At 37.9% G+C, this 24,338-nt stretch overlaps 1 protein-coding gene across 1 annotated transcript; it reads right to left on the bottom strand.

Moving 5' to 3' along the window:
- On the bottom strand, positions 1 to 22,971 carry MTMR6 (myotubularin related protein 6). Its single transcript, XM_027652224.1, has 14 exons — positions 22,861 to 22,971; positions 18,505 to 18,621; positions 16,436 to 16,598; positions 15,358 to 15,515; positions 14,530 to 14,658; positions 13,334 to 13,468; positions 12,079 to 12,211; positions 7,523 to 7,632; positions 6,315 to 6,440; positions 5,001 to 5,050; positions 4,046 to 4,246; positions 3,259 to 3,393; positions 3,053 to 3,179; positions 1 to 1,257 (listed from the first exon to the last, which is right to left on the bottom strand). The coding sequence occupies exons 1-14, from the start codon at positions 22,882 to 22,884 to the stop codon at positions 997 to 999; spliced, it is 1,869 nt and encodes a 622-aa protein (XP_027508025.1). The 5' UTR covers positions 22,885 to 22,971; the 3' UTR covers positions 1 to 996.
- Positions 22,972 to 24,338: the final 1,367 nt, after the last annotated feature.

Here is a 24,338-nt window from a genome sequence, read left to right as displayed (position 1 = left end):
CCCCCCCTTGGGAACAGTATCAGTAGACTACATTTCCAGAAGTTCTGTTTGCAGTCTTGCAACTTGAACAACTGCACAGCACACAGTAAATAATCTAAAAGAATCTGACTATTCAGTTATTAGTTAAGTTTTGTTTTCTTATGTGACATGTCTTATTCTACATGTAAAGACCTTGTGCCAAATGAAAACATCTGAGGTCAGACAACCTGTAGCTTCAGTGATGCTCCATCTACTGAGCTGCCAGAGAGGAAAATCAGGGCAATCTATTATATTTTAAACAACAGAGGAAATGGAAGACAAAACAGTCTTAAGTGGTAAGTTAACATTCATATAGCTATTTGCTGAAAGGCTGTGCCAGCATAGGCATGCTTCATTCCTTATATTCAGTCCTCTTTTAAGGATATAAAAATTTGAGCAAATACAATGTAAACAGAGCCAGGTAGACTGCAGTAGTAAAGAACAATATAATTGATCTGACAGGTTTAAGGCCAACTATTTATGATTTGAAATGTGTCATACTTTTCCATGGCACTTAATACACTGAATTTAGTACTGGATGACATTAAACAAGGGTATACATATTCATATCTAATGCGATATATACATGTAGCTTCAGTCCTTAAAATAGAAAGTTCAAGTTTTCTTGTCCAAATCAAATCAGTTTGTGAAAGAACACCTGTGGTTTCCTATAATGAATAAAGTAATATTACTATTTTAATCAATTTAGTGCAAACTGACCTAAGTCCAAAGACATACCATTCCTTGATTTTTAGTCACTACTTACCAAATGCCCGTTTCTTTTAACAAGACAACTAGACCTTTTTTTTCCCCCTTGAAAGAACAGCAAACACCTGACGACTAGCATGCTGTTCTAGCCTACATTAACAAAACTTGCTGATATACAAATCATGTTTTGGTCATGCAGCAGAGACCCATCCTCAAAATAATCCGTCTCTCGATTCAATCAGTCAAGAAGAGCACAGTGCCAGATTTTAATTAGCAGGTCATCCTGGCCACTCCGTACTCCAAGCTGACAACAGCAGGCTCAGCTTTGGAGAACTCGGACACAAGCTCACTGTAACGATTGTCTGCTGTGTTGCTGCCCTCTATAGTTCTCACGGCATCATTCCCAGGGATCGGCGGCTGCTCCTTCTTGAAGCACGGAGGGGTCTTCAGTGCCACGGGGGCAGGATGAGCAGATTGCTGATGTTCCTTCACAAGGACCACATCTGACTGCCCATTTCTCTGCTTTATTTTCTGAAATACAGAGAACAGTTACTAACAGTGGGCATGACTCTTTAGTGATAATATTCGGCTTCAAAAGGAAGTGAATCCCCTTCTTTTGCTGGCCAACTCAGCATCTACAGAATCCTGTATGACATACCCTAGGCTAGATATGTAACAGTCATGTTAAGTGTTAGGCCATTGGATATTACATTATTCTCCACAGCAGATACTACAAGCACTGCTTGCTTAAAATTTGTAGCTGAGCAGAAGAAAGAAAGGTTGCCTGCCAATTAACAGAGCTTGCTAATAGTAACTGGTAAGTAGATGAAACTTGCTAATAAGTAGATTATGAGTCTCTTAAAGACATAGCAGTTTGATACCTAAGCCTTATATATCCTTCCTAAAACCCTGCCAAAAGACTTCAGATCCAAAAAATACTAATATGTTTTGTTCAAATGCAGGAATACAGTAAAACACATCAACTGAAAAGCAGGACTGGAAAAAAGGACCTATCCTGCAAGCATGAGCAAGAGAATAGGAAAGATCTGGATTAAGAGTTTTTTCGGTTGTGTGGTTTGGGTTTTTTATTTCTTTGTTTTGGTTTTGTTTTTAATTCAAACTCACTCACCCAGTAATTGGGAGCTTGCACTAGTTAACTGAACAGATTTGTTTGTTGGTGTATTTGTGTTCTATTAGAATGGAGACTAAGTCCAGAAGACTTTGGTGTTTCTTGACATCAACTTTTTGAAGATGGAAACAGTAGTAGCAGAGTCTACATCAAGATTTCAAACAAATACATCTCTTCATCACTCAAGTGAGAAATGTGGGCTCAGGTGAAGTAATCATCTTGGAATGAGGTTCTAGAAAATTCAAAACTAAGACTTCACTTTATATCTTGTTTATTCTTTAGATTGCTTCATCTTGAGTTTTCATCTTATTGCTTCAATTGTATAAAAGCTTTTACATATACAATTAAGATATGAAACAGTATAAGATTAAATGACCTGCATTCATTACATTACAGTAGGATCAGTTTAATAAAATCTTCCTTCCTAAAAAAGCTGTGCTTCCCCCTTCTCCCCCCAACATAACAAACAGGAGTGTGTTACCTTTCTAGCCAGTCACAAGTAGTAAAACTGATAATCAGAAGACTTTTGAATTCCTTAAAACATATTATTTTGAAGTTTCAACACCTTAACTGACTATAACAGAAATATCAACTAAAAGCTACTAAATCATACTAGAATAAAATCGGATACAGCCTATCCTGGCTGTTTACACTAGCACCTCAAAGTCAATTATAAACATCTTATCTCTGTATTTAGCCCTGTCTTGAAATAAGCATTACAATGTACATGACCCATAATTATGGTGACTTACAACAGCATGCATCTGCGTATGAAGTTAAAAAGACAATACTTACTGCTTCCATTTTAGTAGCTATAATGGAAATAAAACATTTTCAGTCTCCTTGGTTTAGGAACACAGCTGTAGCTATGATGGGTACCTTTTTATCCAAGGTAAGTTTCACAGAAATTTAACCTACATTAAAATATCTTCAGTAATGCTTTGATAGTAGGAGAACTTTTACATAGTTCTGTTCATCAGTAAAGCAGAATGATGCCTAAGAGCAAAACATTGGCTGCATAGTCTGGCATTCATCACAGAAGCATCCAGTGGAAGTCAAAAGTCAACATTATACAGAGTAAGTGCCAGGCATACAGTAGTGACATTCACGTAAAAGCTAGCAGCATTATTACAACTTTAAATGTGAATTTGAAAGACAAGAAGTCACACATACATACACTTATTTTGTAATACTTACAGCTTCCAGTTCTTTAATGTCTTCTTCCAGTTGTTTATTTTGCTCACTCAAATTCATTATAAGATTGAGCACAGACTGCCTGGGATGCATACTTCGGTCAAACTGATGGTACATATTTCTCCAAAACCTGCATGAAGCAGACAGTTTTAACTATGCAGGACAATGACAAAATAGAAGAAGAGATACTGTGCCTTATTTAAACTTACTTAAAATTGAATGATACTGTATTAGGTTCCAAAAGAGTTAGTTCTGGCAAAAAATTTGGATTATATAGAGGATTCCGATATTTCTTTTGTTCTGCCAAAAGGAATGGCCACAAGGAGTAGGTCTTCTCTTTTACTCTTAAAGCAAAAAGAGATAAAGGTCAACACAGTGACTGCAAGCAAAAAAACAGAAGCTCTTCAACTAATAAATCAATCTTTAAAAAAAGAAAAAGTTACCAGAAATACTTTTAAGTCTTGAATTAAAAGCTCTTAGTAAAATCAACTTCTTCCTGGCATATGCTAATGTTGGATAGAAATGCCAATTTTAGAAGTACTACTGCTTTTAAAATACAATGTGAGACAAACTGACAAAAAATTTACATAAGTTTGCCAGCTGAAAGCATTGGAAGCTACCCTATTAATTCTTCCAACTGGCTAGTCTTGAGCAGGAAAGAATTTTAAGCTTGCCTAAAAAGAGACTGGGGGAGGGAATGAAGTGATATTTTCAAACCTAAGCTTACCTACTTTGAGAGGAGAAAAAAAAAAAAAAAAAAAGAGGAAGAAAGGTACCTTAACTTTCCCTACAAAAAATCAGCATGGGATTTTCTCCCAGAATTAGAAAGACTGTCTCCAGAATGCAAAAGCACAAGAAGCGCTGCTGTTCCCTGATGCAGTTCAACATAATTTTCAATACTACCAATCCTGCCTCCATTTCTATTCAGAGCCTAAAATGAAGATTCACACGAGTTCTTAGTCTGACAGAAAGACACATTACAATATGCCTGCTTACTTTAATTCTTCTCGTTCTTTTTCACAGTTTCCAAGGAAGTTACCAAACTGGCATGAATGGACATGTTCATGGATTTGAAGGAGGAAAACTTCATTGTACTCAAAGGCTTGTGGAAACTGCTCAGTCAGATTCCACACACATTCTAAAAATTGGGTGAACACTGGTGAGATCTCTTTTGGATCACCATCCAACTGACAACATCTGAAAAAGATTCCATAAACAGATTGAAACTGGTTTAAGTTAGAAATCCAAAAAGTCTTACCTGCAATTGTTTTTAAATGACAGCACATTAATTAGACACTAGCCTTGGTTTGGAGATTGAGCACCTTACTTCAAGAACTGGGGCAATTTTGGAATAGAAATAAGTCTATATTTAACCTGTTTTTCTAAGTAATCACACATTTGTATTCAGTACAGAATAGCAACATAAGACAGTTAAGTTCCTTTGTGTCTATTATTTTCACAGTCTTTGGAGTATATCAGCTAAAAGCAAATTAATAAGCAGTAAATAGCAGCAAGGCTATTGTCATAGCTGATGACAGGCAGATCAAGGGAAAAAACAGAACTCTGAACATATAGGACTTCTAAAGATAGGTGTGACTTTATCATCAAAGTAAACATAAATGTAAACGTTTCTTTAGAGACATCAAAACTAAGCGTTTCATATTGCCTAAACAGCTGGGACACAGCCTTAGATTGGTTTTGCACTGTCTATACATATGTGCAGACCTAGCTGCTGTCATCAACACTTGAGAGCAGGGTACCAATAGTACTAAAAATTTATGTCCACAATATAAATCAATTATCCAATACATAGTTGAATAAATAGAATACAGTGGATTGTTTACTGAAAATAGCTTGCTGCTAAACTACCACAGTGTTGCTAGAAATTTAACATCTACAATCTTAGTTCAGTTTGCTGTATACATTTTACTATATTGGAGGAGTGAACTACCTGTCAGAGAACTTGTGCCCAAAAGAGATCCAGTCTTTCTCTATCAAGACCTAGAGGGTAAACAAACCAAATTCTCATGAAAAATGTTACTCAGTCTTACATCTTACATGTATTAAATCCACAGGTTATCCATATATTGTATCAATAAATCTGATTATTTTGTATTCTGATTAAATTGTATTAAATCTGAGTCCAATTAATAACAGTAGGAGCAACCATTTGTCACTTTATAGCTTCTTTATTTTCTTGGAAGCCCTTCAGAGGAGATTCTCAAAGCACATTTCCAAAACTAGTAAAAAAGTTCAGCAACTTGCTAATCAGATAATTGCTCTTAAGCCAGACTCACTTTAAGCATAATGTATGACTTCACCAGATTATCAACTTTCAAAATATGGCAAAGCGTAGGAAAAATTTTAGTATTTCCTTCCTGCTATCTTAGTTTACATAAAACCACACAATATAATCTTTCTAACACTTAGAGCAGTAAGTTTGTTAATATCAACAGTAGCTTGTTTTATCACTTCACAGAATCAAGCACCAAAAGGAACACAGTACCATCTGACCATTGCAGAAGTCTTCACAAAAATCTAATTGAAAGTGAGGAGTAAACAAACCCAAAGAGACTAAATAACTTCCCTAAAGATTACACACATTCTCACTATTCACAGCTTAATCCTCTTCCAATTCATCTTCAACTTCACTTTCATCGTTTGTAATATTTGTGACAGTTCTAATCAATATATTGTAGTAGTTTTATGTACTATCCCTGCGGAGTTCCCATGACACCTTGCCACGCCACTGCAGAACACTACTGATTTTCCTACTTTAAAATTTAGAATAATCACACCGAAATTCCTCTTCCTCTCTACGGAAAAATGAAGAAATTTAGATTGCTTAAACATCCTCAGGCACTGAGGGAGTTGTCATTGTTACATTTTAAAAATGTTGATTTGGGGACAAGTGATACAATACAGAGTTGCTGTAATTTAGTACGTCTGCTATGTCACACAAGCACTTTGGACTATGTCACAGATAATGGGCTTTTCTGGATGCAAAAGACAATCATGGCAACATTTCTGCATGGTACCTAAAGAAATCTGCTATTGGTATTTCAGTTTTTTAGATTTTAAATAAATGTTTTTTCCAGTAGAAAGTATTTCTGTAAGAAAGATTTATCAGTATACTGCAAATCTCATTTTAAATTTGTAACCACACAAAAAAAGGCAGTATGTTTACACTGCTCCCTTTCACACTCAAACATTTTACATCTTTTATTTACCAAGGAAGAGCTCAACAATGCAACAGTTAGCTTACCATGAATCCTTTGATTGTTCTGTAATAGGAATCTAGTAAGAGAGCTCCAAGAGAGCAAACTTGGGAAGTCCTATCCCAGCCATCTGAGCAGTGCACTAATACACTTGCGCTCTCCATCGCTATTGCCTACAAAACACAGTTGTTTCTTGATAAATGTTCTTTTCCAGACAAAAGTCAAAATTTAGTAGATAAATAAAAAAGCTACCTTTATCCCAAACTCATAGCATAGGCCATTTTATTTAACTAAGATAAAAAAATGTTTATTATGAGGAAAGAATTTAAAACCGTCAGAAAGCTAGGAATCTCTCCATGGAAGTGTAGAAAACTCCTTACAAAGAAGAAATTCCACCACCACATTTGCATAAGCTAACATCTCCAGTGGTTCCCAGTTCTTTCTCTCCCTTATAAAACTAAACTTACAAGAAAAGTTCGAAATGTATACTAAAAAAGGATTACAAATTACAGAGTACAGATTAAAAAAAGAAAATACCACCAACACATCATTAAAGATACTCACTTCTTTGTCATTATACTACACAAAAGTAAAGGCCTAGGAAATGTTTATTAGCTTCAGCTAACAAATGAAATCCTGTTAGCTCAGATGTTTGTGAGGGTCATCTTTAGGACAATCATCCACTTTTAACTCAGTTAACTCCCTGTTATTTCACCTAGTAAAAACAAAGATCCAGTTTTTTTTCTTCACCCAGCCCTCTCAGGTCAAGCCCTTGGCTTCCTAAGTGCCTAGCAAAGGCAATTGTTCCCCCAAATTCCTCATAAAGAGTCCCATATCTTGGCCAAATGAAGTCAGCATAGCCACTTTGGCTGCTCTGCAATTACTGCCCCAGGAGCTCTGTTTTTCAGAGTGCACTAAATAAGTTTGTTCCATCCTCCTCCAAACCGGTTACACCTTTCAGAAATACCTAAAGAACCAGGAACCATAAGAATCCATTTATGTCCCAACAAGATGACCAAATAGCATTCAAAAAATCCCAAAACATTAGCTGGCATAAAGAAATGAAGAAATCAATCCAATCATAAAGAAACATGTAATACTTAAACCAGCATATCCAGTGTACCAGTATATATACTAAACACCTACCTCCAAAAAAGGTCAGTTGCAGAATTTTACACATTACATAACATTAAGTATAATTTTGCCTGGTAGCAAGTCAACTTCCTATCAGATAAAGAAGCAGCATGCAAGTTACCTTGACTAGGAAGACAGCAGCATCCACCACAGCTTTGACATGACGCAGCCATCCAGAATTCTCCAAACCAGACAAGAAGTCATTGACAGACAAACCCCTTGTGCCACTGACTGAAAGAAACCAGAAGTTAAAAAGCCTTAAGCAGTTGCAGCTACCTGAAGCCTGCAATGTAGAAAGAAAAATAATTGCATTTTGTGTCTAATCTCCTGTGCTGTAAGTTGATCAGAAATCTTTCAGGAAACCACCACTCAAATGGTTTAAGGGAGGGGTACTACAAAATAATCTCCATCCAGAATTCAACTCTGTAGACCTACAGTAATCACAAGTGACAAGATCTGTGTCTTTTTGACAAAATAACATTCCCAATAAATCCACTGGTCATCCCCAACAGGGAGCCTTACCCTTGTCTTACCAAGGAAGGAAATGCAAATGCTAAAGGCTTACCAGAAATACTTAAAGACTACTACTACTAGTAGGAAGTAGCTGCATCCAGACAATATACACAGTTCAGAGTAGTCAGACTGCCAGTTTCATCACCTCCACCCTGCTTAGGGAATAAGGTGCAGTACAAGGACACGGTGAAGAAATTAAATCCATTGAGATTTTGTCTACCTCCAGACTTGACACACCACATTTCTGACTGATCTCTACCATTCTTCCATAATATACTCTGATGCTGTAACAATAATGCCAACTGAGATGCAAGGAAGAACTTGAGTTAAAGAAAAGATGCCTTGCAGCACAGCAGCAAGCAATGTAGACTAAAAGCTTCTCATACAGACAATTACCAATTCACATGAGACAGATAACCTGGTTCTTGTACAATTTGAAGTAGTAACTTACACAATTACATTACTGTCCGAATATGACAAACTTCTGGCAATAAAAAAAAAAATTGCTGGCTAATATAACTTCAGTTATGTGTAATTCTAAGAGAAGGTACCTGTGTCTGCCACCTACAAAAATACCCGCCCCTGCCACAGTGGAAGCCTACTTTCCACTAAGCTTAACAGTTGGTCTCGATGATCTTAGAAGTCTTTCAACCTAAATGATTTTATGATTCTAAACTATTGGGCCCCAATGAAAATAAAAAGGCTCTGTAGATGAAAGCCAGCAGTAGGGATATAACAGCTCCAAAATAATCTTTCTCTCTGATCGTGGAAGGAAGTGAGTCAGCAGCAAAAGTAGAGAACAAAATTCACCAAATCCCTCTGTGACGCAGTTTCATATTCAACCAAGGCCCCTGATGTAATGAAGGCTATAAACTCTTGAACCACTGCCTCTCAGAGCTTTCCTGTATCTGCACTAGATGTTTCTCAGCTTTCAGTCGAAGTTTTGGTACACTCCCCATTGCTCAGGAAGATTTGTAGCGCCGAATGCTGCTGAATACTAGAACAAAGACAGGCTTCCAAACAAGTATTGCAGCACCTTTTCTAAAACCCATAGATCTTTGTCATCTACAAAACTACCTAGCAAACGATAGCACAATGAGATAACAAAACATCAAGAAACCCCTGGATACAAGACCTTATTTTAAAGGTTAGTCTGTAGATATCAGTAGAAGCAAGCTAATTTTCCATTGTCTTTGAAAGAGCATCATTAGGCAAGAGCTCCAGTTTCGAAAGGTGGAAGAAATCAGGAGAGAACTACTTGATCCTTTCAGCTAGCTCACAATTTCTCTACACCAGTGGTTCCATACAATAGTTTGTGTTCAATCACAATAGTACACAAACAGGTCTAGCACTCTATGGTAAAGGAAAGAAACTAAAAATAGTCAAATATCTGGAAATTCAAACATCTGCAGGGAAGGGACTAGAGAAACAAGGCAATGTCTAGAGGCACTATTCATGGCAGCTCACCCCCACATTCTGTACCTTATGATTTAAAGCAGAAGCTTTCCAGCTAGAAAACAAACAGGCTTCCAGCCCTCAGTTTGTTTTCACCCAGATACTGCTGTCAAAATCTGCTTTTGATCAAAATTTTCAGCTTGGCAGAAATATTTCACCACTAGTATTTCCCTCTTCTAGCTAGATCTCTATACTTTTATAAATGGAGGCAGAGATGGAACACATATGTTGAGTCCATAGAGTTTCTATTTCTGTGAATTAACAAAGGTATTTTTATACTATTGGTGATTAAATAAAGAAATTGCATTGACACTGTTCCAACACTTACGTGCTGAAAAAAAGTAATTTTCCAGATCCTTATGGTCTTTTATAGGGTCAAAGATGATTTATGGTACCACTAAGATGTTTAGCTACTTCACAAAAAAATATAATTCAAGACAGTTTTGACTCTGTGGTTGCCATCATAAAAAACACAAGCCCTACAAGTCCCAAAACCTCATCATTCCCTTGCTTATTTGTCCTTATTCACACTACTGCCTCAGGCAGCAGTTTAAGAAGTGACTAGACCTGCAGACTGAAGGACAGTGGGTTGCAGGCAGAAGTTGTTTTTTAACAAATAAAAAAACCTAAACAACCTCTTCCCCCATATACAAAATCCACAAAACGCCCTCAGTTAACATGCTTCCATCATCAAACTATACGTAACAGATCACAGCAGCTATTACTGAGCCTCTTCCTTAAATATTTCCTGCAGAAATGCTGCCTCTGACATACACAAAACCTTTTTGCTTATTAGAGTTCAATCTTTTCTGACATGCAGTACTGTATTTTGAATATATAAAACCTGAACTCTGTATTTAATGTCACAGTCACAAATTTAGTCTATGTGAAGATTCTCCCATTAGTGTTGTAGTCTGCCCATTAGGGGGGCAGTCATGTTCATACTGAAGCAAACTATTTTAGGAAAGTTTTGTTGGGAAGGATTATGTCTTACATTCAGCTTGAAAGTGGAATCATTAGATTCTGAAGGAATTCTGACACAGAACCTAGGAGCAAGACACGTGTCAAAGAAGAATAACAGTTGTTTGTCACAAAAAGCCCAAACAACTGAGGACAGTCTCAGTTACAATGGTCCTTGAACAAACAAGGTCATTGATATCACATTCCTAATTTGAGAACATTTAGTTCAGCATGTTCAGGGAAAGCAAGTACACAGAAGCTAAATGGCATTTTCCTCATTTTAAGTGATGAACCAAGGGTCTAAATAGTAAATTATTGCATACGTCCCTAAATTTTAAGGGTCCTTCCTACCCCTAAAGAGGATTCTAATTCTAGAGTGGCATTCAGCAAAACTAGTGAATTATACAGACTGAACAGAGGTAAAACAATTGTGCTCATTTACCAAAAGACCTGATCTGAAGAACAACTAATAGACATCACTCATGATTTTGTTTCAATCAAGTTAAATAAATCAATTCTCCACATGAGGAAAAACTAAAACATATTCCATCCTTAAAGAAAGCTACAGAAACATAGTAAGTACTGTTGGTGGGATGCTAAGTCAAATGGCTAAGAATATGAACTCTGTGAAGTTTAAGTGTGTGACACACGCATTTCTGCATCAAACCCTATTACACAGGAGTAGGGTTCTTAAAAAAGTAAAGAAACCATCAATACTTATTAGTGAGTTTTCTAGAATTGAAGATATTAGTAAAAGAAAGAGGGATTACGCCAAACCTAAAAACTGAAGCTCAGGATCATGCTTCTCATCTTTCCCTTAGAAAAAGTACATGCAGGAATAACTGGAAAAATACATATTATCAAAGTTCAGTAGGATTCTGTGCAGAGTGCCTGAAGAATAGGTTAGCAGCACATACAGGTTCAATCAAAGCAAAGTAAGACCACATCACTAGTCTGTGAGATTTCTTGACTAACGTAGCCAGAATGTCTTCATCAACATAGGCTTCCATACAAGCATAAGCCTTCTCCATGACTGGATGTATTTGCATATTTCTGGAAGCCAACCACTTATACATGTATTGTCAGGTGTCAGACTTCTGCCACTGTATTCTAATCTCAGTATTAGTACTCCACAAAGCATCTTAATTTTTCTCTCAGCTGTTTACCTAAATACAATACTAACGGAATTATGAACATACTTTTGACTCTCCATTTTCACCACCAGAAGGCAGGCAGTGGCATGGTGAAGTGGCTCACATTTTCCCTGCCCCCTTCCCTACAAACACCTACAAGCACAGAAGTGGCTCACCAGGTCAAAGAGCTCAAGTTTTGTACAGACCACATGCTCATTGCAAATTCTGTGGACCAAAGTGCTCCTTGAAGAACTGATATTCTGTATAAGAAAATGTATGTACAGACAAGCACTATTTTGTATATTTCCACTACATTGTACATGTGCTTAGAAAACACAGTAGTCTTTCCCACAAGCCACTGACATACTAACCAAGTTCACTCAAGACATACATGCCATTCAATTTTCTTCAAAACAGCTCCATGCACTGGGTTTACACTTTGAAGGTAAAGGTTTAAGGTAATTCATTACCACAGAGCAGAGCAAACTAGTACTAAACATAGACCTGGGATAAAATATAGAAATATCAATGCAGTTTGTGTAAGATATTATTAAAGACTTCGGAAAAATACTCATCCTACTTTCATATACGTTATGATAGTACAGTTAAAACATACCTTCCAGAAGTTTTTGTAAGCTGGATCTCATTACATGAATATTTTCAATGCCAACAAACTGGAACCTAATGTTAGAGTAGTTGTCTTCATTCTCATAGCCCTTCCCAGCAGCTCTGTTTGCCATTGCATTAAGCTTAAAAGAGGAAAATAAAAATACTGATAAACAGTACTTAAAATAAAAATATCAAATTAAGAACCAAAAGTCATGCAATTTCAGCGGAAGACATTGGGAAAAAAACACAAGAGCACATAGCATAAACAGATTCTAATATACAGTTCATGACAAAGCAACTTGAAAGCATTGAAGTCTAAGAAAGGGATGATGAATAAAAACCAAGTTCTATATTTAGAGCTGACATATCTGAATAATGCATAGTAATTTCTTATTCTGTCCTCCATATTCCCACCAACAAACTTTCACCTGTTTCCAAACATTTTTGAACAAAGACACTACAAAAAAATTCACCTAAAAAGCAAAGAGTAAGACTCAGACTTTTCTAGCTTCTGTGTTCAGACATTTGAGTGAAATTAATATCAATTGAAATGCAAATGGGTCTTAAAGAGCGGGAGTTACCCACACATTCCAACACAGGTCATAACGTAATTCAACTTAACAACATAACATAATCCAATTTAATTAGACAGTGATGATTAATAGTGGTGAGGCACTGGAAAACCTTGCCCAGAGAAGTTGGGGATCCTGGTAGCAGTGTTCAAGGCCAGGTTGGATGGAGGTCTGGGCAACCTGGTTGAGGGGGTTGGAACTAGGTGGTCTTTAAGGCCCCTTCTAACTCAAACCCTAACCCTATGGTGACCTCAGAACGCTACAACAGCATTTCCTCTACTTCTTCCTTGCTAAGACAGACAGTTTGCACAGATCACTTACACAGAACACAGTACTTCCTCCCATTCCAAAAGAAACTCCAAACAGCTCATCTTTTCATGAATTTCATTTCAAACAGTTAAAATTACTTAGATCCCGCTCAGCTACTCATTTCTTAAGTATACTTTTAAATGCACCTCTCCAAAAGTTCAGCATCATACTCAGTGAATTCTAGCTGAGTCCTGAAATAGATTCAACTTCTTTAAGAAAGCAAGTAATTAAACGCCTCCATAAAGAGGCCTCACCTTCTCTTTAAAACATTTTTGCTCATGAGGGAGTCATACTTCACTCCAAATTTTTCTGAATTACACTGTATCCCTGTACTGTACTGTCCAGGAAAAGAGCCTTGTCTGAAGAAACTGAAGTACATACCTTCGGCCTGGTATCCATGACATACATGTAGCGATTTGAAGGATTTGCTTTACTAATGGCTTGCAACATGTGTTCATCTTCCAGGCACCTGGCACTGAAACCTGAGAGAGGTTGACTGCATCTGCAAATTGCAGCCTACCACAGAAAACAAAGAACAAATTAGCATCAGTTTAATATCAGTAGTTGAAATGCCTTGTATAATTCTAAAAAGACACGGAAACAAATTGCTTTATTCAGCAGATAACATCACTAAGCTGAATAAAGTTCAGGTATTCCAACTTTTTAAGCACATTACTTGGAGACCTTCAAACACAGTACCTACGATTTAAATCTAAAGGTTTATCTAAACATTTTTTCAGGCTCATCTACATAGGCAATGTATCAGTTTACATAATGGACCTAAAAACCCACAAAAAGTATAGGTTGGAAAAAAGTACACTTTAGCAAAGCAAGTTACTCCCTTAACATAAAATGGATTATGTTTGGTTTTACTAACACAGTATGACTGTATTACTGCAAGCAGAATATGTTATTATCTAATGTAATTTTTGTAAAGTAATTTTCAATAACATGTTCTATTTCAGAAGGTATCGGGTACCAGAAGGTATCTTGCAAATAGTAATTATCTTCAAATCCATATAGCTTCACAGTCATCATTCATAAATTCTTCAACTCAGCAAGGTGATTGTCCTTCTCTCTCTCCATATTACCCCTAGCTGAGACAGACTGCTTTACACCACTCCCTGTAAAATCTTATTTCTCATCCTGTAGGTTTTTTTACCTTGCAAATAACTCCTTGGAGAACCAATTCTATTCTTCTGTTGGTTTGTTGTTGGTTTTGTTTGGGTTTTTTTACCCACCATTTTGACCTAACAGATTTTATTCCTGATACATCAAGAAACATAGATCCTTTAACAGAAAGCTATCTTCAGTTACTTTAATGTCAGTTTCTGAAAACTTTAGGAAATTCAACTGATTATCAACTGATTACTTAAGGATTTCTTGTAAACTGTCTTAGTTTAACTCAGCATCCTGTTAGGCAAGACTAGTGTCAGCTGTATTTAAGGTTATCATGAGTCACACCATTCTCATACAAGTCACCGTACTTGAACCTCCTTACCTACACCCCTGAACTACTGCCAAGTGTTGAGAAATGCTTTTTGGCACATTTATGGTAAAAGGAAGACACATTATACCTCTTTATTTTTATGATAATATGACAACACTGGGAATCTTCCTTTGCTTCTGAACTTGGAGCTACCAACAATTATGGGCTTGCTTGCAGTTCTGGGAACATAAAGTTCTCTAGGATACGTTTCACAAATCTGAAAGACACAGATACACAAAGAATTTTACATGCAAGGCACAAAGCCTATCCTAGTTTTATTGTATTCAATTTGAAAGATATTAGGTGAAATAAGAAATAAGAGATAAAGGATAAACACTAATATGTTTCTCTCCATATATGTAAATAACTCAGACAAGGAGACGAGCCACAGATAAAGTAGTACAAACTGGTATCTAAGTTACACAGCAGAGTACTGCCATACTGGCATTCAGTCTCAAGAATGCAATTCTTCAGTAGAAATGGTAAGAATATGTTTCAAATAAAACACTGGAATTATTTCCCTCATTTTTTTGTATTTGCAGACTACAAAGTAAGATGAATTCTAATCTAGGAATCACCCAACACTGCAAATGCTAAAGTAGAATCCTGCTCAGTTAAGAGAGAAACCACAAAGCCAAAGAGCAACAGAATCGCTGGGGCTGTGCTTCAAACAGGTAACTGTACTCTAAGAAACAACCCCAAAGAATCCATGCACACATACTCTCTCAATGAGGCCTTGGGAAAAACTTGGGAAAAATTAGAAAGTTGTGAGATTGCACACTAATTAAGCAGTTTACGCTCTCTACCTTGCAAGCCAAGTGATTTCATAGTATGAGGTTGTTTTCTATAGGCCTAGAATTTGAGCATAAAGCAGGAACAGATTCAGAGCATAACATATTTCCATTACAACACTTACCTTATAATCACGATTTGCATCAGACAACTGCCAGTAAGCATTTGGCACTCCCATTCTTTTATATTCTTCTGCTAGATCAATAAGCTGCCAGCCTTTGACTTGTTCAGATTCATTTTGTTTCGGGTTATAGGAAAAGGCATAAAGTTCTTCATATTTTGCTAAAAAGTAAAGAACACGTAATGGAGAGAGTTTCAGGCTTCAAGATTCACAGAGGCAAGACTAAATAGATACTTGGCCTGCCTGAAATATTTATTCTGCAAGTATCCTACAGTTAACTGACACAGTTACAGATACTTAGAGGTAGGTTATGAGAATTTTCTTGAGTGTACTTGACCTATTCCAGAAGAGACATTTCTAATGCCATAAGGGCAAAGTACAGGTCACAAAATGAAGACTGACAAAACTGAATAAGGCGAAAGGCAGAATTACTAGAAGACTTCAGAAGAGCTGACAGAACAAACTATTTCAAGAGGTAGGAACTGAAATTTATATCTACTGACCTTTAAAACCAGTAACTTTTAAAGTTCCCTTTAAAACAAAAAAGATTTCAAAAACTTTGTTCTTCCTAATATGGTATTCACTTATCACAGATGACATTTTACACTGCTCTAAACACAAAGCATAAAATGCAAAAGGTTGTACTAACTGACAGAAGTCTTTTGTAAACCTGAAACAGTAGTGTTATTCTAGCATCAATATTTCAGCTTTATTTTTGAAACTGCATGAAGTTAGTAACAACTTAGTATTTGCTTAGTAGTTTTTTATCTATGGAACACACAATTAAGCGAGACTATATGCATTTATATTCAGGGACAGAAATGTAAAAAAAAAAAAAAGGGATCTTTCATTCTGTTAGGGAACATCAGAGACCTACAAAAGCCAGACAACACATCTTCTGAATTTTTATGTAGATTAATATTTAATCAATAAAATTCTTTACATACTAAATTCATGTAAGACTTTACATAATGCATGTTTTTTAAAGAAATAAATAAAAGAGCCATGGATTTACACACACACGTCAACTTGTTATCCATGCATATATCCATGCAAAGTCTTTTACAGTGACAAGTATTACCTGTTTTTGACAGCTGAAGCAAAGAGTTATAAATGTCATGACAATCTCTCTCCCTGGGAACAACAAAGTGAACTATCCTGAAGTTCTTGCACTGGATGACAAGGGGGCAGCCAGAAGTAGTCAAGGGAAGTTTTTCCACTGCAGCAATGTGATGATGCAGTATCTGTGACATACAAAAACTCACAGTGTAAGCATGCTGATGAGAAATAAGAACAGCATACTATTCAGATTAGCAGATGTAAGACACATTATGCAAAGCTGAATACGGATTTTGACTCATTTTGTCCATCGATTATAAAAAGAAATACATTTAGAAGTAGAAATCCAAGAATGGCATTTTGGTTATGATACCATAATTGATAAAAATTTAATTATTCTCTTCTGTCTTTTTTAAGTGTTACCTAATGTTTGTAAGAAAGAGTAAATATCCTTCTAAACGCAAAAGTGAGATGTAAAACGCCACTGTGGTTGGAAAGTTTGCTTTAACTTTGCTACCTGACAGGTTTATATCTAATTAGGCAGTGTCCAGACAGGATATCTTTTTTTTGTAAGGATCTACGGGAACATACTTCAAAATTTTCAAAAAGTAAAAATAAAGTAAGTCAGGGAAAAAAATTCAAAGTATAAAAGATACAGAAGATCCTGATAATCTTACAACTCCAGTATTTAACATCTATAGAATGAACAGGAGACAAGAAAAACATCTCCTGTATTACATACTGTGTAACGTAGACATGACAGTCTCTCAGCTAAATGCTTTTTGACCACTTTAACAGAAGACTGTCACAGCAATGGACAGAAAAAAGTCCTCCCTAGATTTTTATCCATGTGGCAAATCTACACAAGATTTAGATAAATACATGGCCAAGTAACAGCTGCTCAACTGTGGGAAGAAAGGCAAAGACACATTACCTAAACAGAACAAGATGTTCTTGATAGAACTTCAATTACCTCACTGAAGCAATCAACTCCTCTTAAATATTGATCAGAATTTGACAGACATCTGAAAACTATGCTACCAAATATGCATTTGCAAAGAGACTATACCTTGAAGACATTATGATAATTATACTTGGTACTTGCACTATCATCAGAAATGCAGTACTCTTGAGTATAGGTTTCATTTCCCCAAAAATGAAACCTTTTAAGGCAGTGCATAGGGAGACACAAGCAAATAATGCTTCTGAATCACGTTCTCCCCAAAAACCCATTCTGTATGAAAGGACAGCAGGTTGGTTTGTACAAAGTTGTACATTGTAGGCAAGAATAACAGAAAAATAAATTTTCCTGAAAGCACCCTGAGGCATTTAGTCAGACAACCACAATCCAGGGAAATATACCCACAGGGAAAAAAAAATTAACCACAGTCAGGGAAAGAAGATTTCATCCTGGAGGACGAAATACTTAAGGCACTAACTCAAGCTAGGTAGCTGGTCTCTAGTGCAAGGCAGAACTTGATGACCACATGTGTGCCACCAGGGCACTGAGTAGAAAAAACTAATGGGAATTGCTGTCCTAGCCAGCTCTGATTGTACAACATCGGTACTGGTCAACAAGAAGCTGCAGCCCCTTCTGAAATGTTTTATTCCAGAGATGAATACTTCTGAAGAAACAGATGCTTACTGCTCTAAAAAAGTGCATGTTATCTTCAGTATTTCACCAAAACCTAGATTTTTGGATTTCTGCTGTCTCATTTAACCTAGATAGAATCTAATTACAAACCTGATACTTAAACTATCAAGCAGTCTCCCATTCCTGCCTCTGAATTGTGATGCAAATCACTTATTTAGAGAAAACCACCACACATTCACTCAGGAATACAAGTGAAGGCTATGGAAAAAATTACAGCAGCTTGAACAGAAGTGAACATTTTCAATATTACCTGATGTCAACTGCAGCAGTGTCATGCAAGAGTATAATCTGCAAATTGTTAACTTAATATGATACCATGAAGGAGGAGAGTGCAGGGAATAAATAAGTAGAACGTTTTAGTAAACAAATTCAACATTAGATCAGGAAGAACAAAACATATCTGGAGAACTCGTGCCACAAGCAATCATTATCCTTACCCATGTCTCTTTCTGGCTTGAATCTATGAATAACAGATGAGTTGCTGTAAGGTATAGAGTTCCCGTCACTGACTTATTGCTCGTGCTGAACCTATCTAGTAATTTCACTTGCTCTACCTGCAAGAAAAAAGAGGAGGAACAAAACTCAATTTTGAATTTTTGCAGAAAGTAAAATCCTAACTTAGCAAAAGTTTTGTCAGTTTGTGCAATAATTTTGAAAATGGTAGAAAACATAACACAGCACACACGAGGCTATTCAGGACAAACTAGAGTGGTCACATAAGCTTTGAGAAGACTGACTAGTTAAAACACCCTGTTTCAATACAAGAGTGCATAATGAAGGCACAACACTAGGCTCGTCAGAATACTTACTCCATACACGTGGACTATTGTTATTTACTAGTAAAAGAGACAAGGATATAATTAAAAAAAAAAATTATTAATTACTAAGTTTTTAGGCTGCTTCCCCAAAATAGAGTAAATACACACTAACAATTTCCTGTTCTTGAGATGCCAGCAGTGAATTAACAGCTGATCTCAGCAAGATGCTTCACTAGCTGTCTGCAGACTCAAAGCTATAAAGATTATGTTCTCCTGACTTCAGTTCTAGGTATGTGCTGTCTTTTACATAATCCTCAACTTTAAAAATCTAGAACATCATAACCCTGCCTTACAGTCAAAATACATTCTAATGAAATGAAAAGATTATATCAATAATTATAAAAACTCAGAAATTCAAGGACTGTGCTGGCATTTGAAGCAGATATTTCAAGCTTGAGTCTGGCAAGGGCAAATGACTCCTGGTATTCCATCAACATTGTTAACTCAATCCTACAGAAAACATTTCAAAAGAAAGTGATTTCTAGATAGCCTGCATTTTATCAGCTGCTTATAACTTCATGGGCTCCAAAGTTTGCTGTATTTGAAGCACACATTACATGATTTTTGGTGTGCAACGACATGAAAGGCAAATGGCTTATCTCCATGCATTCCTCTATTTCTTGGCAGCACTGTCTCATTAATGCCAAGTTAAAGCTCTTTGCCACCATTAAGTGCATGGCAGAACTCCAAAATCTTCCATGCCAGCCAGGCCATCACTGAGATGAGGTGACTAGGAAAGCCCACCTCTACTGTGCTGATGTTAAGCCAGTTAATTCATATGTATAAACATATTTATCTCTAAAAGCACATATAAAACAGAAAAAAAAAGTTTTTTCAATTTAAAAAAGCCAGTTAATACAAAATAAAACGGAGGAAATAAAAATATCTACTAGAAGTCAGCATTATTATGATATTCTAGATTTCAGTTTATAAAGCAAAAAAATTGGAAGCTACATGCAATCAGTACTTCAAAATACATTATGCTGAAACCAGCAAAGTATCAGTCCTCAGATATAGAGCAGCATAAGTGAATACAGCACAGCCAAAACAGAGAATTCATATTGGGCAGATCTGCAGCAATAAGTGCTCAGGTACCTGGCACTGCACCTCCCCAGCAAATAGAGAAGTGCACAGAAACTGCTCCAGTTTTGTTCCAGTAACACAACGCACAAAATCCTAGCATGTGAGCTTTCATTCTCCTTCATGTAACAGGGCAACTATCCTCAAAGTTAGATCAGGGCAGGCATTAGTGCTCCAGCTTCCTCAAACATACATAAAGTCTTCAAGAATCTGAAAACTAAACTGTAGGTATACTTTTCTTAAAGAAAACTGAAATGTAATTTAGATTCAGCCTCCACAGATGACACATTCATTCAAACTTCACTCCATTTCTATGGGTACTCAGCTAATTATACACTTTTTTTTTGGTTTTGTTTTGCTTTTTAATTGTGAAGTTTGGCAACTCCTCAGTCATGGAAAAAAGCCATCAGTTTTGAAGATGATGGTTTTGAGAGATTGAAGACCTCTACTAGGTTTTAGTACATTTGTAAACAAGGATCATTTAAGTAGTCAGAAGCAATATTCTGATGGTAGCTAGCACTAATAAATTAGTGAGTTTTTAAACCAGTAAGAATTTGAACAGGGACCTCGATCATACAGAGTATTTACAGGCAAAGATTCACCAAAAAGTTTATCATGACTAGGAGTTACATATTAACATGAAAAAAACCCCAAAGGAGTGTTCTCATAGAGGAGGTAAGTTGAAACGGAGAGGAAGGGGGAAACTACACTTCTGAGGTCTTGCATTAAGAAAGTGAAAGGATTAAATTGGAACAATTAACTGAAGGCAAAATCAGTTACCAAGATTTTTTCATTGTAACTTTGTATGACATTCACTGAAACTAAAAGATGTTTTCCCTTTCCCATTTAAGTTTTAGGCTTGCAAATGTAAGTTTAGGATTTAGCAATCAAGCCAAGCAAACTTTCCATCTCCAGTAGAAAATCCAGCAGTATTTTCACCTGAACAGATTTGACTGAAGAATTTCCAGCCTTTTCTACCACACTGTGCTTTAAAATATCTTTAAGAACACTTTAAAGATTAATTGCAAAAATCACAATATTCTTATTTGTAATTTCTCCATCCCATGTTGTGAACTGAGTTTCATCATTTGTTGCTACTTTAGTAGAAAAGTCTCACAAGCAATTTTTAAGTTGACCTCACTTCTTTATTCAACATAAATATGTTGGACAGTTAAAAGTTTAGCTTTTTGTGAAATTAATTTCAGGTAGCTGTGCTGACAGTTCTAGAAGAATTTTAACGTCAACATATCGAGCAAAGTGAAGTTTGAGGAGGTACAAAACCTACCTCATCATGTTCTCCTAAGGATAACAGCTGCCCTGCAGAGAAGCTAACTTGTGCAAAACTACAGTTATTTTAATTTTATTTTACTATTACTTTAATCAAATAAATTGAAAAAACAAGAGTGCTGTCAGATTAGAAAACACAAGTATGTTTCAGAACAGCTGGAATGAGATCCAACTCGAACCTACAAAAAACCTGAACTTTTAAGACCTACGGTGCAGGTTGTACTTCAGGTTTTTTTGCTTCCTATAACTGTATTACTCAATTATTAAGATCTAGCCTATATGCATTTTAATCCAACTGGATAGTCAATAAATCAACAGTTTACAAAAAGCTAGGTGAGCATCACATTTGTAACCAAAAAGAAAATCATGCTATTTCTAGCCATGAAATTGATGTTTTCTGAATGGATAATTTTTTTTGTGTGAATTATAAAAATAATTGCTTCAGGTAGTAAGTCTTGTATCTCACAAGTTGCGTTCAGGCCCCAGAACCATGCAGAACCACCACTTGCAGATGCAAAGAAGTCAGCTACCTGTAGCCTTTCTAGTTTCAGTTGCAGGTTTGAAACTTCGACAGCTCCTCTGCTCATCAAGAGACTTTGGCTTTAGTCTAGTTATCATTTTGAACTCAGTTATTGACTGTAACCATACAATATTAAGTTCCCAAACAAGGAGTTTCAGGTTTATAAGTAAACAGGCTGATACGGAAACTTTATCTCCCATCTGTCAGCTTGGTGAAAGATTATTCCACCCAGTGAATTTAAGTGTCACTAACAACAGCTTCATCAGAGACCTTCCTCCAGTTTCACACATAAACATAAAAATGTGTATAAAAAATAAAAGCAGCTATACACATTTATATAAAAGTTATATAAGCTATTACTCAAAAAATTTATAGCCTATTTCTTTATGCAATTACTGGTTATATATCCACCATTTGGAACCGAAGTATGACCACTCCTTTTCTAAACATACCAGTAAATCTACTTTAAAATCAGACTGCCGAGTTCAGGAATTAATCACAATTTCCAGGATCAAACAGAGAAGGGCAGTCTTTTCAGCAGCCCTTGCAGTCAGGGCAAGTCCGAAATGTCAACTACAGCTTAGCTGGTATTTTTCTGAATAGCCTAATACACATTGCAAACGCACTGACGGCTTGAGTCCTTAACAACACTCACCGGAGTCTTCAAAATAGGAAAAAACAGAAGCGTTGTTTTCACAACAGATTTGCCTCCAAAGCTGGAAAAAAAGCTGCACGGAGCCACATCCCGAGCACACAAACCAAGTGCAATTCCCTCCCAGACGGCTTCTCCCCGCCAGAGAACCCCCCGCTACACCACGATTTTTAGCATCTTCCCCTCATTACCGGGACGGGGCCCCTCCGGAGCAGCACTACCGAACTCCCCACCGGAGCTCCCACTCTTTCCAGCGGCACGGGCCGCTCCAGAGCCCCGCGGGGAGGAACAGCCACAAAACGGCAGGAGGGAGGGAGGGAGGACAACAACGCCCTCGCCCGCAGCGGACGGGCCGAGCCAGGCAGGCCCTCCCGGCCCCACGGTTTCCGCCGCCGTTCCCTGCCGCCCCTGTGCCGTCCCGCGGCGGCGGCAGTACCTTGGTGGTGCGGATGTGCTCCATGGCCGTGCCCGCCCGGCCGCGGCCGCCTCTCGCCCTCCGCGACACAGCCCAGCCGGGGCCGCTCCGCCAGCGCTTCCGGGCACGGGCGGGGCCAGGGCGGGGCCAGCGCCGAGCGCCCGCCCTGCAGCGGCCCCTCGCGGCGGGCGGCGGGAACGGCTGAGGGGCGGGGAGGGATGAAGGAAAGGAAGGGAAGGGATGGCTGAGGGGCGGCGCGGGAAAATGACGGAGGGTAAAAAGATAACGGTACGGAAGTTACAGGGGAAAACACGATCGCTACTCCTCCTGTTTGAACGCTGTCGGCGCACCCGACCTCCCACACCCAATACAATCCAAGGGGGACTAAACGGAGGGTGGAGCGGAGCGCAGACCCTGCGGCCAGACTCTGTCGAAACCCTTACAGAGGGAACTCGATGGTACTTTCTAAATGATGAACTGCACAGCAAGCGGCTGAAAGCCAAGGGAGATAAAGGAAGATGACCTGCTGTTGAACCAGCAACCATGACGAAATCACTCCCCTTGGACTGACATGTGTCCCCATCCCAAGGTTACCTCAGATACTATACTGAGATACCTGCCCCCAAGGTACAACCACTCATCGAGTAAGATGTAAGACTAAAGTCACTCAAGCTTCACCTAAATGAAAGAAATAGTATAACAGTAAGTTAAGAAAGTGGAGAAGTTGAGGAAAACTGCATCATAACTTCTGGGATCAATCGATGGGCTGAACATGTCTTCTCCCCCATAGGTACGCATTAAGAGCCATTGTCTATGCACACGGAATGATTATGTTGAGCTAACTTTTGTTAGGGATTAGAGCTTGTTAGTATATTGCTTTGAATTGGTATATTGCTTTAAATATGTTTTTGTAGTCAGATACTATCACTGGCAATCCTCGAACCTTAGCCTGTAACAATAAAGAGTGCTGTTCTGTAACCTATTAATGTGAGTCCAAGAGCACTGGCACTCGCTGGCAGTGAGTAAACTGTGTGGAGACCCAGGAGGTGGTCTTGCTGGTGTGTGACCCTGAGCAAGTCAGTCAAACCTCCCTTCGATCTGGCAGACTGCTCAGTGAAGAGTCCAGCACTGACAGGCTGGTTGGGCACAAGGGCCTCGGCTTTCCTGGGGCACTGACAGACTATTCAAACATTAAGGGTTTGAGAAAAATCTCCCCTTTTCACGTGACAGGCAGGGATGGCTGAGGGACAGGAGTGGCTGAGGGGCAGCCTGAATGAAGCGTGGAGCTGCAGCGGGAGGCACTGGCCGGTGGGGCAGGGGCAGCGCCACACTGTGTCCCACAGGGAATGGCAGCTGTGCTGGGAGCCATGGAGCTCAGTCCTGGCTGTGAAACTGGCCTGGCAGCCAGGTGAAACTCTGGCGCTGAGGAGAGAGTGCCCTGGGTTCTGTGGAGGGGTGACAAATAGGTGCATGGGAAAAAAGAGCCATTCCCTGGTTAT

Source organism: Corapipo altera, unplaced genomic scaffold (genome assembly GCF_003945725.1).
Source record: "Corapipo altera isolate COAL_440 unplaced genomic scaffold, ASM394572v1 0, whole genome shotgun sequence".
Taxonomy (NCBI): Eukaryota; Metazoa; Chordata; class Aves; order Passeriformes; family Pipridae; genus Corapipo; species Corapipo altera.
Note: the sequence above shows the minus strand (reverse complement) of the source record. Positions and strands in the feature narration are given on the sequence as shown.